The sequence below is a fragment of the Calidris pugnax genome, unplaced genomic scaffold (genome assembly GCF_001431845.1).
Source record: "Calidris pugnax isolate Ruff unplaced genomic scaffold, ASM143184v1 scaffold1114, whole genome shotgun sequence".
Taxonomy (NCBI): Eukaryota; Metazoa; Chordata; class Aves; order Charadriiformes; family Scolopacidae; genus Calidris; species Calidris pugnax.
The window spans coordinates 819-15,541 of NW_015091717.1; the positions used below are offsets into that span (position 1 = coordinate 819).

Below are 14,723 nucleotides of genomic sequence, written 5' to 3' on the forward strand. Positions count from 1 at the left end.
CTGGGGGAGCTGCTGGAGGTGAGGATGATGGTGGTACTGAGGGGACTGGGAGAATTCAGGGGACTGGGGAGGCTGGGGGTCATGGTGGCGCTGAAGGGACTGGAGGGATTGAGGGGACTGGGGGGGGAACTGAGGATAATGGCGGCGCTGAGAGGACTGGAGGGGCTGAGGGGACTGGGAGAGCTGAGGGAGCTGGCAAGGCTGAGAGGAAGTCAGGGAGCTGAGGGGATGGGGGCCTGAGGGTGATGGCGGCACTGAGGGGACTGGGGGGGCGCTTAGGGGACTGGGGGTGTGGAGGGTGACGGCGGCGCTGAAGGGGACTGGAGGGGCAGAAGGGTTGGGGGAGCTGAGGATGATGGCGGCGCTGAGGGGCCTGGGGGCGCTGAGGGTGATGGCGGCGCTGAAGGGGACGGCGGACCCGGGGTAGCAGTTGTCTCGCGTCGCGAGGCGGGCACGTGCCGGGCGCATCCGGGCCGGCCCCGGCGCTGGGAGGGGCGGTTGTGGGCGGGGCCGCGGCGACCGTTGGAGGGCGAGCGGTCACTGCGTCTTTCCCCCTAGCGGCGCTATGGACGAGCTGGAGCTTCCCGCAGCCGTCAACCCCGGCAACTTCCCGGCCAAGCTGTGGCAGCTGGTGAACAGCCCGCGGTTCCGCTCCATCCGCTGGGACGCCCGTGGCGAGGGGCTGCTCATTGACCAGCCGGTCTTTGAGCAAGAGCTGCTGGGCGCCAGGCCAGGCCATGCCACAGGGCCGGCCAGCGATGGTGCCGACTTCTTCAAGACCAAGAACTTCACCAGCTTCATCCGACAGCTCAACCTGTACGGCTTTCGCAAGGTGGTGGCAGGGCCGGCAGACGGTGTGGCAGGGCCCGGGCCTGAGCCGGGCCTGGGGCTTGGCGACGGTGACAGCTCCACCGGGCCCCTGCACCACTTCCACAGCCCCCACTTTCAACGCGATCACCCCGAACTCCTCGTCAAGCTGAAGCGCCTGACGAGAGCCAACAAGGCGAAGCTGGCGGCTGGCCTGGATGTGACCAGCCGCCCACCCAACCGCTTCCAGCGGATGTTTGGCCCGTCACTGCACGGGGACCAGCTGCTGCCACCCTCAACGCTCGGCGAAGCCAACAGGCCTGGTGAGACAGGGCAGGCCATGTGGGGCCACGGTGGGTTTTGAGAAGTGCTGGGTGGTGTGAGGTCTGAAAATCGCACTCCCCTGAGGGAGGAGGGTTACCTGTCCTTGCTGGTGGCCGCTCAGTTCACCCGGTGTAGGAAAACGGTTGTTCTTCGTGCAGGTAGATCTGCTGCCGGTAAGCATGGTAACGTGGTTCACATGTCACAGTATCTCAGTCTGCCGGTAGACTACAATGCAGTCCCTGTTGCGTACTACACTAAGAACACCCTCGCCCGATCTCTGTGGAGCTGGCACAGCTCTACCAGATGAATGTTAGCCCTCCCTGCCTGTCAGTAGGGATGCTCAATAAGCTCTCATTAAATCTGTGAAACGATGGGTCGTGTGAAGTGACAGCTAGAGCACCCTGTCAGTTTTGTGCAAATTAGAAAAGACACAGTGGTAAGATTTCCTCCTGAAAAAGTTACAAGCTAAATAGTTTTTAAAGAGGATTGAATGAGTAGGTGAGAGCTAAATAGAAGATAACAGTTTAAAAGCCTCAGAATACATTTCCTTTCTTTCTGACCCATCTTGAGAGCATCCACGTTTTCCAGGACAAGTCTAATTATTCCAAAAATTCCACATAAGCAGCAGAGCATTGTAGCTGACAGTGTGTAAGGGAGATGTATCTTGTTTTGCTCTTTGTCTGATCGAGCTGTGGGCTGCTACCAGAAGACTACTTCCATTCCCTTGGTTGCATGTTAACCATCATCTTGCTTGTAGCTGATAGAGCAGCCGTGTTGGTTCAGCACAAGGATCTCAGAAGAAGACTTGAGTGGCCTTTTTATGGCTGGTTCTCAGGCCAGGGTGATGCAGCATGGGGGTGCGGAGCTGTAAGGCTCTGTGTGGGACAAGGGGAGAAGCAGTCTTGCTGCTTCCAGCACCAGGCCCGTTTAGGATAGAGTAGAAAATCACAGAACTTGTTCTTGGTTACTGTTTCAGAGTAGGAATTGTCATCTCATTTGTGTGGTGGTTTCTATGATGTCAAAATTAAGCATTTGAGAAGCAAAGGAACTTACTTTGATACTGAGGCTAGGAAGCATTTAAATTAGAGATTTGATGTTAATATTGTTAAGACTAAGATGAGTCATTGCAGGCTTCTTCAATGAAATCTGGTCTGACTGATGTAATGCAGGCTGTTGCCAGAGTAAAGGCTAAGAAAGTTGCAGCCTTTTAATTTTTTGGCCTCTGTTTTTATGGGTGCAGTTTTAGAGAGCTTTTGCTTCAGGAGTCTCAGTTTCTAGAAAGACTAAAAGAACAAGGAATACATTGGGTTTTATATGCAGTCAAGTTCTGACAGGCTGACAATTTACAGTGTGCTCTGTACTAACTATTAGGGGCATGTCTTTGCTGTAAATGTGAGGTAATTTGATAGATAGAAGATATTTTTGTTTGCAAAGAGTCAGTCGGTTCCAAATGTCTTGCAACATGTAACTCTGTTAAACATCCAGGAATAATTCCTGTAAAGCTTCGTAACTTGGCATCCTCTGGTGTCTTGTTTATGTGTTAAAACTAGATAGTCTTAATTTCCCTATCCAAAGGTAAAATATAAGCAAAGGAATACTCATTCCTCTGTTCATTCTCTTTTTATATATGGTAAAAATGCTGAATAGGAAATAAATGGTCCTTTACATTAATTCGTACTAAATTTTCAGGGCCAGCCGGTATTTATTTAGTGATTCTTAATGATTTAATATGAACTTGCAGAATAATGACTGTATGTTACCCATTTCTTGAATTAGTTCCCAGAGGAGTGAAAGAGGTAAATGGGAGGCTATTTTTGTAAAAAGTCCTTTAGGGTGAGAATTGGGAGCTGCAGGTCTGAGAAAAACTTGCCTTCTAGGTAAGTCCTATTGAGGTAAACTGTCTTGAAACTTACAATTACTATATACAATGCCATGGAAAAGTCACAGATGCAGTAGTTCTTTTAGGAATTCGATGAGCGTAGGCATTCTTGGTGTTACTGTCAGTGTTTCAACAAAGTCACCAAAACCTCTAATAGAAATTGAGCTGTCATGATATATGACTAAATACCATTTCATGAAATAATAATTGACTAAGAGGGGAAAGTAAGGATGAGTAAAAGACACATACAGGAAATAATAGAATGGCAAAGTTTGGGACATTTTAGTCTAAACTGAACTAGTTGAGCTGACTGGAAGAGTTGGTGTTGATTTTTTTTTTTCTTTGACAAATTAAATGACTTGCCATAAATTAGTTTCCAAGTCACTTGAAGGATTTTGACATTGCCCTTCCCTTAGCTGTCCATGAGCTGTCAGCGTTGGAGTTCGGACAGGTCTTGAAGACTTGCTTAATGATTTCCCTTTTTTTCTTTTTTTAACCGAATTGTCTGATTTAACACACACAGAGTATTTTCTGATTTACTTTTGTTTGGTTACGCATTCTGATTTATAGCATATTTCTAAACACTGATAACTTGTAACTGCAAGTCTAAGGTGTTTGAATGCTACAACTGATCTGCCACTGCAGCAGTTGCTGTGCGTTCAGGTGTAAGAATACGGTCTGTTTCTGGATTGAGTATATTGGAGCAAAGGTAGTCTTCCCAAATCATGTTGTAAAGCCCTGGCTCCTTATATTGCCTTTCATTGCCTGTGAAAACTCCTTTCCTTAACGCTTGTTTCACTTTATTTTGTATCTGCTGCAGGACTGCCGACTGTAGGACAGTTTCATCAACCTTATCGTCAAGAGAGTTTCTTTCCTTACTCCTACATACCGACCTCATACCAGAACCACAGCACCTTACTGACAGAAAGTTTTGATTGGACTCCAGTCTCCTCCAGAACATGGCAGGGTTCTCTGGGGCTGCTTCCAGGGCATGAGACTTCCCCACCTTTTCCAGGTAGAGGGGTTGCCTTTCCGAGCCTCCGGAGGTGTCCAACAGAGGTGACGTACACAGTCCGGCCTGTCGTCTCTGTGCTGCCACCTAGTCAATGGTCTAAAAGCTCTGCCACCTCCCTTCCAAACTACAGCAGCTACACATCTTCAATGCAGTACTCACAAACCTACTATCCAACAGGTATGAAAAGAATTCTGCACTTGCTTTTCAAAAAGATATTTAAAAGTGATACTTTTAAGTATTTTTCTACAATGCTCTGTCATGTGTATATCTCAAGTGAAAATTTGAAAGTGTAAAGTCTAATAGGAAGAGAGACCTTTAAAGCAAAAAGATCTTCTGGTTGGTAATCCTGTTCTCCCTCCAGATTCTGAGTGTCCCCTGGTGATTTTCCAGTGCTAGGCTAGTGCTCATATTTTTTTTTAAATTAAGCAAAACTTGGACAATGATATTAAAGCACTGGGAACTTGTTGAAAAGTAGTATGCTAGTCCTTGGTCTCATGTTTTCCCAGGTTAAGTTTTAAAAGTCAAAGATCAGTCGAAGTAGTGTGTAGAATATTTCATTCTGCTCTTAATATTTTTAGATCTTAGTATTTTTTTTCTTGCTGCTTGCTTTATGTTGTATTTTTTTAATGTACTGAAGACTAGAAAGTACAAAAGTCTTGACTCCTTTCTTTTGTCTAAAATGTTTCTGCTAAAATTTTCAGGCTCACTTAAGTGCTTTTATTCTTCAGAAGAGAAGTTGAAGCAAATTATTATTCTTTTCCTTGCCCTTACCTTGAATTGGAAAAATCACATGATAGGTTATTTTTTAGGGGGTGGTGATGTGTTTGTTGTTTTGTGTTGTTTTTTTTTTTTTTTAAATTTCCCTAAAACATCTGAAACTCAGACTCTTTTCTTGAACAAACTAAACCTCAGTTATTGTTCTTTCCTTCTGCCTGTTTCTCCCTCGGCAGCTGCACTTTCACTAAGAGAGATATTCCTGTTTAGAAATCCTGTCTATGGTGGCTGCTGTCTTTCTCCAAGTCCACAGTGAAATCTTCACGTCTTTTGCGCGCATCCTCTGAGACCTGTGCTAAGAACGTTTCAGACGATAATCACTTGTTTCCATAACATCATTTTTGTCAAGGAAGGATTCTGAGGAGCTAGGTCTTTCTTGTGAACATTCTTAAATGTTTAAGGGACAGGCAGCTTTTGCCATTCGCTCCTTGCCCTGCGCTACTAAGAAAGATTACTGTGGTGGCTACAGACTGCATCAGCAGCTGCAAACTAGTAGGGGTGTCCTGAGAATCATAGAATGGTTTGGCTTGGAAGGGACCTTAAAGATTATCTCGTTCCACCCCCCTGCCTTGGGCAGGAACACCTCCCACTCGACCAGATTGCTCAAGGCCTCATCCAGAATGCCTGCTTTAGATGGGAGCTGGTCCCCATTTCATGTTTCTATCAGTTACACAGGCTGAAGTTCATCATACTGAATTTTAGATGTCTGCATCTCAGCTAGTCCCCCAGGCCCCTTCTGTAGTCAAGGGGAGGAAATGGGCAACTCCCGCGTGCGATTCACACAGCTTGGTTTAGACTTTGTCTCAGGGTGAGATTACTCACATCCTGGAAGGGCCTATTTTGCAGTACTGACTGTGAAGCAGTTGAGGGAGACTAGCGCAGATTTGGACATGAATATGTAGATCTCTGTAACTGGATGACGCTTGTCTCTCTCACTGGAGTTACAAAAGTTTAAAGAATAAAGTGGCTATGTTATACAGGTAAAATCTTCCAGGGCGGGAGGTGAGGAGGAGAGCATGATTAAAGCATAACAAATGTTGCAAGGTACAAAAATTAAGGTGTAATTCAAACTAAAATAGAGCAACTGATTGAATCCGAGGCTTTTGAAAACTCTGATGAATTCATTAGTACTTCTGAGAAGATAACTTTGCCATTTCACTAGAGAGTATTATAAATCTTTTCATTTTGACTGTCACTATCACTGTCACTAAAAACACTGTCTCAGTGTTTTTACTTCTGTTCCTGTGTATCTCTTCATCTCTCTGCTATCCTTTCTTCTGTATGTTATAACATGCAGGATGTTAAAAGCTTATTCCTTCATGTATCCACATGAGAAAAATCTGCTTTCCTTCATCTTGAGAGCACAGAATGAAGATTGGCTTATTTGGAAAGCTACAGTTAATCTTAAAATAGGTATGTCATAAGCGAGGGCACTAAAGTATATATGTTCAGTCTTATTCTTGACTATTCTCATCTCACTTTTGAAGTCCTATTAAATTAAATCAAAGTAGAACTTTGTCAAAAGATTTCTTCTTATGTATATTCAAACTTGTTTGTTAACTTCAGCAACAACAAGATTTCCCTGTTTTTTCATTATGATTTTTATTGAAAGGCAGCAAAATAAAAGATGCTCATCTGTACCTTTTTTCCTGCTAGGATTAGACCATAATTATTTTAAGGATTTAGTGCTGTTTGCTTTCAACTATCTGCGAAACCTTTGGTAACAGTAGGATTGCATCAAAGAAAGGCAGTGAAGCTTTATTATCAGAGAGCATCCTAATAATGAAAAATCAGTCAAGGAGACTATGTGAGAAATGTTAGTTATTGGTGCCAGCTGACATTTCAAGTCCAGTAGTGCCTTCTGAACACATCTGTGGCTGCAGAGTCCATTTGCATATGATAACCTTTCTGGTGAGTGGTAGCTTAGCAGCCATCGCGTTATTCTGAAACACACATCCTCTGTTAAGATAAATACTTCTCTTTGTCTGTAAAACTTAAAATTCACATATGTGTAGTCAAAAGGGGGATTCTTAAGTAATTAGCTGAAAACACGATATCTATTTTAACACAGCATAAATAGCACTGTGTTTTCCCTTGAGAAAAGCAGACTAGATGCATTAGTAATGCACTTGTAAAACTAGTAGTAGGATTAATCTTGCCTAAGATTCATCTGAATGTGTAATAGTTAGTTGTATATGCCTGGGCTTGTCATCTAGATTACATATGTAGCCAGCAGAGAGAAACAGGCACCTCCCAGGGGTTGAGTTGTTCCAGCTTTCTTAGACGTATGTCTTTGGAAGACAGTTCATTTCTTTCTGATGAGCCCATTTGTTCATTGACTGTGCAGAGTCCTGGCGACTGCTACACATCGCAGTCTATGTAGCAGTAATGCAGTTAATCCCTCTGAAATTCCTAAGACAGTTCAAACAACGTTGTCTTTCCCGTTTTCCCTTATTGAGGAGATCTTGGGTATCATCCTCATTTTCATCAATCTTTTGGTTGGTAAAGCATTGGAGTTTGCATGGTTTTGGTGCTCAGGCCCAATCTGATGTGTTCATTGATCTGGCAGAAACGGGCACAGCTGCATTCCCTAATTTCCTGCACACCTTTGAGTACTGTTGATCCAGTTGCCTGATGACTTAGTTTCTCTTAGGCATAACTTTTGGACCTGACATGGTAATTTCACACTGAAAGGATGGTTTTAAGGTTCTTCTTTGGTATTTCCCATGTAGTGCGTGCTCGAGTGGAATGGAAGATGCTGGAAAGTGTCAGTCTCATCCCCTTTGACCAGCTGAGCTGATAATAACGCTTATTAGTGTCTGGTGCTGTCTTGAATGCGTAGAGATGGTACATGTGGTCCTTCAATTTCCAGCAGATCTTTGGAGAAATTATGGTAAAGATCTGCTGCTGATCATACTGGGTTTGCTTTTATTTTTGGGCTTCAGCTTTCCTGAGTTTCCCTGTATTGTTGAAACCTGTAAAAAGCATGCAGTACAAATGTGTACACATCAAACTGTGACATGGAGCTGTTTCGATGTTCTCAGATCTTACGTAGATGTTCTAACCATGGCTGAGCTCAAGCATATCTGTCTGTATCTGTGCTGCTGTGTTAGACTTTGCCAGGAGAAGTGCCTGGGTGTCTCGATCAGCTCCGTCATTAGATTGTTAGCGGTTAGCACTCTCCCCCAAAAGCATGGGGCTTAGGGCAGTGGTTGTCATGGGTTTGGGGCCATTCTCAAGGGGGTGTTCAGATGTGGCTGTTTTGACTTGGAAGAGTAAGAGATTTTAATAGTATTATCAGACACTGTGCCAGAGAATGGGTCTGGGTGCATTTAATTTACTGGTAGAGCTGTAGCCTTCATGTCTTCAGCACAGATTTATCGATTGATTTATTCTTCTCTATTGAAGCATCAAGAGCCCACAAAACAATGTTGTCTCATGAGGAGGGAAATGTATATAAGAATATAATGTTAATATTGTTATCCCTCTAGCTAAATTTCCCTTGTTTATTTTTATACAACTCATCTGATTTTGCCAGTGTTGAGAAAACAGGATTTAGTGAATGCCTCGTTAATTCTCTAATGAATAGTTCTCTGCTTTGGAGATAAGAATATTAACCTTGATCAGACCAAATGTCCCTATAGCTCATCATGTGACAGTAATGGCCAAGGGGGAGTGCAAGAGTAGACAAAGCACGGGCTGGTGCTTTTCCAAAATACTCTCAACGATGTGGGCTCAGGGAATTAATAAACTGTAACAGGAGTTGTATTTAATAGCCCTCAGTGGATTTCGCTTCCGTGAACATGCCTGTTTCTCCCAACCAATGTAGACTTGTGGCACATACATCTGTGACAAGGGCTTCATTTCACAGCTTAATTGCATTTTATGCAATGAGCCACCTTTTCTTATCTCTTTTGCCCCTATTCCATATTCATTAAATCTCCAGTTAGTTTTTCTGTGAATGTGTCTGTATCCATATCCCTCTCACTGCACTGTTCATGATTTTAAACACTTCTATCGTAGTTCCTTCAGCTGCATTTTCTCTAGATTGGAGGGTTCTGTCCCACTTCACTGTTCCTTCCGAAAAGTGTGCACTACATCACCCATGTTGCCTTCCCTGTACCTTATTTCTTATTGAGATATAGAGTCCAAAAATCTACACAGTGGTCAAGGTATGAATCATGGATTTAAACACTGGAATAATAACGTTCCTATTTCATTCTCCATTCCCTTTTGTAAGTATTTCCTAACAACCTGATTGTTTCTTTTGTGACTCTGGAGGTCTTTTTGACAGCTGCTGAGTGTCAAGCTGATACCTCTCTGAAACTATCTTCTATAATACCAAGATCTAGTTCCTGATTGTTGATTGACAACTACGATACCATCATTTTCTGTGTGAGATCCTAAGTGCGGAGCTTTATCTGGTGGGTGGCAGCTTTGGGAAACTCATAAGGGTTTTTTTACCACATCTTCATAGCTGACTGCTCTTTTCTGACAGGACTAACAGCAGGCATCACCTCAGTGCTCACTCACTCCATTTTTAAAGAATTTTATTAGAATGACAAGTACCATGAGTTCCAGTTCAGGTCCTTGGGGACCTCCACTGGTGACCTCTCTCACCTGTGAAAAGTACCTATTTATTCCAATCTTCTGTGTTGTATCCTTAAGATAGATAATTTTTTAAAAGTACAGCCTTCCCTCCCACGCTGTTGTTGCTCAGTTTTTGTAAGAGTTTCTGATGATGACATTGTTAAAAGGGTTTTGGAAGTCTAAATATCCTATATATTTATATATATTATCCAGTGTCAACTCATTCTCTATTCCATTGTATTTCCTTCTAATTTTTATTACTCAACTGTCAGATTTATAAATTGTATTTGCTTATATTTTTTTTATTAATGTACTTCTAAATAACGTCCTTTAAAAGTATTGATTTCTTTGGCTGATGTCTTTGCAGCCTCTTTGGATATCCACAGATATTTTCAGTATGTTTGAAATATAAAAAAGCACAAGAACATTTGTGATGCAGAGTATTTTGTCCTTTCCTTGTGCTTTGAACTGTGCTCTTTGTTGATCTGCGCTTGTCCTAAGGGGTCCATTGCCGGGTTGGTTATAGCCCCGCTGACAGCAATTCCATTTTCATAAATCAGTGTTGATATTCCGCATACTGTGTCCTAATGAGTCTGTGAAATTTTCCATCCCTAGCTTGTATGGGCAGAAGTACATCTCTTTTTTGGCAGAAACCAAATCTATTTTGAGGCTGATCCATCTTGTTTGATGGAAGGGGCTGCATCTTTTTCTTAATTTATTCAGTAAATATTCATTTATTCCATAAGATGCCATTCATCCCTGTCTCCTTAGTATTCAAATGAGATCCATGTTCACTGTCAGTTATTTCGTAACAGCCAGTGACAGAATGTGCTTCAGCTGGTAATTTCTTCTGGGTATGACTACATTAACTATATCTTAGTCAAAAGAGCTTAGAAACTTCTTCTTCTCTCCAATTAACAGGGTAGGACAAAAGCAGGTATGTTTGTTGAATCTTGATTCAATTTGAAGATTTGAAGTATTATAAATGAGTCGCCACCTTTGCCTTTGGTAACACTGCCTGTCAGTAAATGCTTTCTTCAGTGTTATTTGAAAAATTGTTTGGATGTATGGTGCCTCTCCTTTTGTGACTGTGGGTGATCGGTGGTGCTTATCTAAAACTGGCCTCCATCTGACTGTGGATTCTCTCCTTAACTGACTGCCTTTGGCTCCTTTCCATCTCCCATGATATTTCCACAGACGCAGTTGTTCTTGCTGTTAGATCGGTCACTGCCATAGCCTATGAGCTGGTAAAAAAAAAAAAAAAGCTCTTGCAAGTGCAAAACATTCTTTTTGTGCAACATTCTGCATTTCAGAACTGTTGAGAATCAGCGATTGCTCTAGTCTGCTACACAATTATTTTTGTTCTCCTCGCTTTGATATACAAACATAACAATTTGTTTGATTAATGAGTTGCTTTTGCTATAAGCTCTACTAACTGTAAGAACGCTGTCATTTATATTTCACTTGTTGCTTTTTTCAGCATATGAACTAGACTTAGTGTTTTACACTTACCTGCTATTTCACAAGCACTTTGTCCCTTCAGGTCCTTGCTTTTCTTTTCTTAGAAAATAGGTTCTTTGTAATATGTGGGTTTTTTTCCCTTAGAATCACTCTAGCAGGTTACCAGAAATTTCTCCTTTGTCTTGCACAATAGCCCTTCGAAAGTTTTTTTTGGTGGTTTTCTGAGGTTTGTTAACATACTTTGGAGTGTGCAGTGAGTGAAAATTGCTCAGAATTAGCTTTTGAAGTAACACAAGTCATACACGTATCTTGTGCTTCTTTAGAAGGGTGTCCGCTGGCTCTTTCTGTGTTGTTGAGCACCTGTGTTTGTTGCTCCAAACTACACAAAAAACCAGCAATGTCATATTAAAAAGGGCAATAGGTACAGATATTAAAAAACCATCTTGGTTATCGCAGCTACTGTCTCGAGTGAAATCCCATGTAAGTGTCAAGCACTGCAAATAAATTGATCTAGTCTGTTTGCCATCTCAAGTTATACTTATTACATGTACTTCTTATGAGCATTAGACTAAACTTGATTTCATCAGGGATTTCTCTCTCTCGGAATGATTGCAGAGCATCTGTTGTGTAAATAATGCCTTTACTTTTAAATTGTTTCTTCGTGTCACCCAAAAATAATACCTGCAGAATACTGCCTCACCTACAAAGTTGCTTTCTAGAATAAAATCACTGTTTAATTTCTGCATGTGCGTGTTTTTGTATGAATGTCTGGAGTCTTCTTCTATGAATCCACTTCCTGTGGTATGTTGTGATGAGAAAGCAAGCAGCTAAATCAAAGAGGGGATACTACGATACAAAAGACTGTGATTGTGAGGTTTCTATGTGCGTGTATCAATTTTACAATATCGATTTTTAATATGTGTATGCATATATTAGAAAAAATATTTTTTAAGATGAAGAAATCAGTCTTAAAATCACTTGAGAGGTAATAATACATTTCTGGAATTTTGTTTACTGTGTGATTTTATTGAAATGTTTAATGAGAGTAAGCAATAAAACCCTGCCTACCAAACATAAGTTCTGGAAGTCTGATAACTGTGTTTGAATTCTGGCAGCTGCACTGCAGTGCTGTTCCCCACCTGCCCACTCTGATCCTCTGACTGGCTGTGCTGGTCCTGCGGCTTCCACGTACTCCTGCTGCAACTTCTTCCAGGTGAGTGTGGCACACTGAAATCAGGTGAGAGACTGTAAGCATGAACTGTAGGTTTATGGACTTGTGGAGTGAAGGATATAAATGTGAAAAGTGATCTGCTTGAGAAAGTGAAAGTAATGTGGTTTACAAATATCGATTTCAAAGAACCACTGAACATTAAACGGGTGGTTTTGTAATTCGAGTGAGGTTTCAGGGTAGCAGCATAGTGGGTGTCCTCATCAGTGGAGTGGTTTTGTCTGTATAAGTTTTTTGCTTGACTTCACCAGAATTCATTTTAGTTACAAGTCTACGTTTATCTTTGAAGAATGTCCTTGACTGGACAAAACAAGATTCTTTAATATTAGGAAAATACTGGGAAACAGCTCCACTGTTTTGTCCCAGACAGCTTTCTGCAGTCCCGAGTTCCATTTGATGAATGAGAAAAACTAAGATTACTTTTGGAATTGGCCCCACCTCAGAGATGTCTTATTAAAGATAACTATAGCACTTACTGTAAATGCTTTATAAAATTCTGGTGGAAACTGCACCTTATTTGGAGGGCCCAGCTTATCAAATATCAAAAGAACTGCAGTAAAAAACGCAAGGGCTTCCTTTTGTATTACAGCATATAATGCATATGCTTTTTTTTTTTTTCCTCACAGAGGACAAGCAAAGCAAGTTATGCTTATGTGTGTTGAAAAAGGGTTGACCTACCCAAGCTTGATCATCCAGTTTCCTGTCTTGCAAATATCAACCTTTGTCTTTTATTTACAACTTTTTTAAATACAAGCTTATCCAACGTGGCCAGGTTATGGCCAGGATAACACGTTGGTGTAAGGATATAAATAGCCACTGGCCTATCATGCTATGATACTCTAGTATATATTTTTCACACAGTGCATCGTTGTCCTCTCACTTTCATCATGAGGGTTCTGGAAGCTTCGTTTTCAGCCAGGACATGAGGATCTGTCAATGTTTGGGATAGCAAATCATTCCAAGGGAGTCCTTGTGGCTAGACTAAAAGACACTAAAAGACACTGTCCAAAGGGTCTAGTAAAAATCAATTGTTTGGAGAAGCAAATCCATGGGCGGTGTGTGCAGTGAAAAGAGATTTAGGCCACTTACTGGTGGACGCTTTGATAAACAGCTCTAACCAGGAAACTGCCAGTCAAAAACTGCTTGTGCATCTGGGCAGAGCTCGCTGAAGGTAATGCACTATGTGAGCAGCCCACAGGCAGGTAGTGGTGTAAATCAGTTCTACCAGGTCAACGACGGGCTGTCTCTCAGCAGGATCCCACAAATACCACACAGAATCGATCAACAGGACTTCTTGGGATTTCTGAGTCCTATCGTAGCATAGATCATTGCTCCTGGACCATGGTGACAGTGGCCGTGCAGGCAGTACAGAAGACAGCGGTTTGGCTGTGGTTCTCACTGAGCTGTGGGGAATAATCAGTTTACTTTTGGGTGCTCTGGGGTAGATACTTCCCCAAACTCCCGCTGAGGAACGCAGCCCAGATCGTCCTGCTCTGCTTTTTTATTGATCATCAGTAACCATTTGCACAAATCCTCCAAAGCAGGAAAAGTAATCAACCCTGGCTGGCTAAACTTTTTTGTTGTTCTTCACAAAAAATAGAACTTTTGCACTGCATCATTCCACTCAATATCTTCCACCAATTGCAGGAATTCGGTGTGATGCCTTTGAAGGGTGGTTTTTGCAGGGCATTTTGGGCTGTTTGGTCACTCTGTGGCCTACCAGATCCTACCAGCAAAGTCTGTACAGAGCTGCTGAGCCAGTGCAGCAGACAGTGAGCTGTAGCAGTGCACTGGCCGTCAGCAAGCTCATTGCCAGCCCTGTTCCTATGGGATCCAGATGGACTTTTGTGGTCTCAGAAGGAAAACCAGGCACTGTTGGACAAGAAAACCTAAACCTTGGACTAGTCCTTATTGAGTCTTGCAGAGAGCGTCACTTTATGTTTCGGAGAGATTGAGACAGTTTCTTGGGGCTTGGAGGGCAGCTGCTGGGCTTGTACTGTGCACTCCTGACCTGCTGGAACCATCAGTGACCCTGCCTGGGACACGGGCAGGCAGGGCTGGTAGGCCAATGTCTGCCTGCCTGCAGTTTGCTCTCCAGAAAAAGCTACAGAGAATTACAGCGTGGGACGGCGAGGGGGTATAGATGGTGATACCCAGACACAGTGGCTGATTAGGGTACGTCTCGTGTCGTGTTTCGGAGATTTGCATTAAACTCCCATCACAATTGGTTACAAAACTGGGAGCTCAGATACAGCGTCATACTCCTCTTCATTTGGGTTCTCCTGAAGTGGGGTGTGGGTCAGTGTGAGGAGGCAGGATCCTCGGATATGAATGAGTCTTGTGAGAGAAAACTCCTGCTGTCTTCTGCAACAGCTGTTCTGGCAACTCTCAACCATTAGCGCAGTATTTCCTTGCTACTTTATCATAGGTATGAACCAAGACTACATAGTGGATTTTAGTGATTTTTTTTTTCTTTTTTTCCATTTTTTTTTTTTGACTAGCAGCCCTGCTATTTGGTTGTTGCTGTTAGCTTTGTTATTAAACCGTCAGCATTTCCTTGTGGAACTGAGGCCAGAGGAAACCAGAAACGAAAGAAAGAATTGTGGGAGAAAAAGAAAAGAGTAAAAGCTTTTCGACCTTTAAAC

General features: G+C 42.5%; 1 protein-coding gene across 1 annotated transcript in view; it reads left to right on the forward strand.

Moving 5' to 3' along the window:
* Positions 1 to 565: 565 nt before the first annotated feature.
* Positions 566 to 14,723, forward strand: part of HSF5 (heat shock transcription factor family member 5) — a gene marked incomplete at its 3' end in the record, with an annotated part of 14,998 nt that continues 840 nt past the window's right edge. Inside the window, exons 1-3 of the mRNA XM_014961989.1 lie at positions 566 to 1,130; positions 3,831 to 4,202; positions 11,966 to 12,063. Of these exons, the coding sequence (XP_014817475.1) occupies positions 566 to 1,130; positions 3,831 to 4,202; positions 11,966 to 12,063 (1,035 nt within the window). The remainder of the gene's footprint in view (positions 1,131 to 3,830; positions 4,203 to 11,965; positions 12,064 to 14,723) is intronic.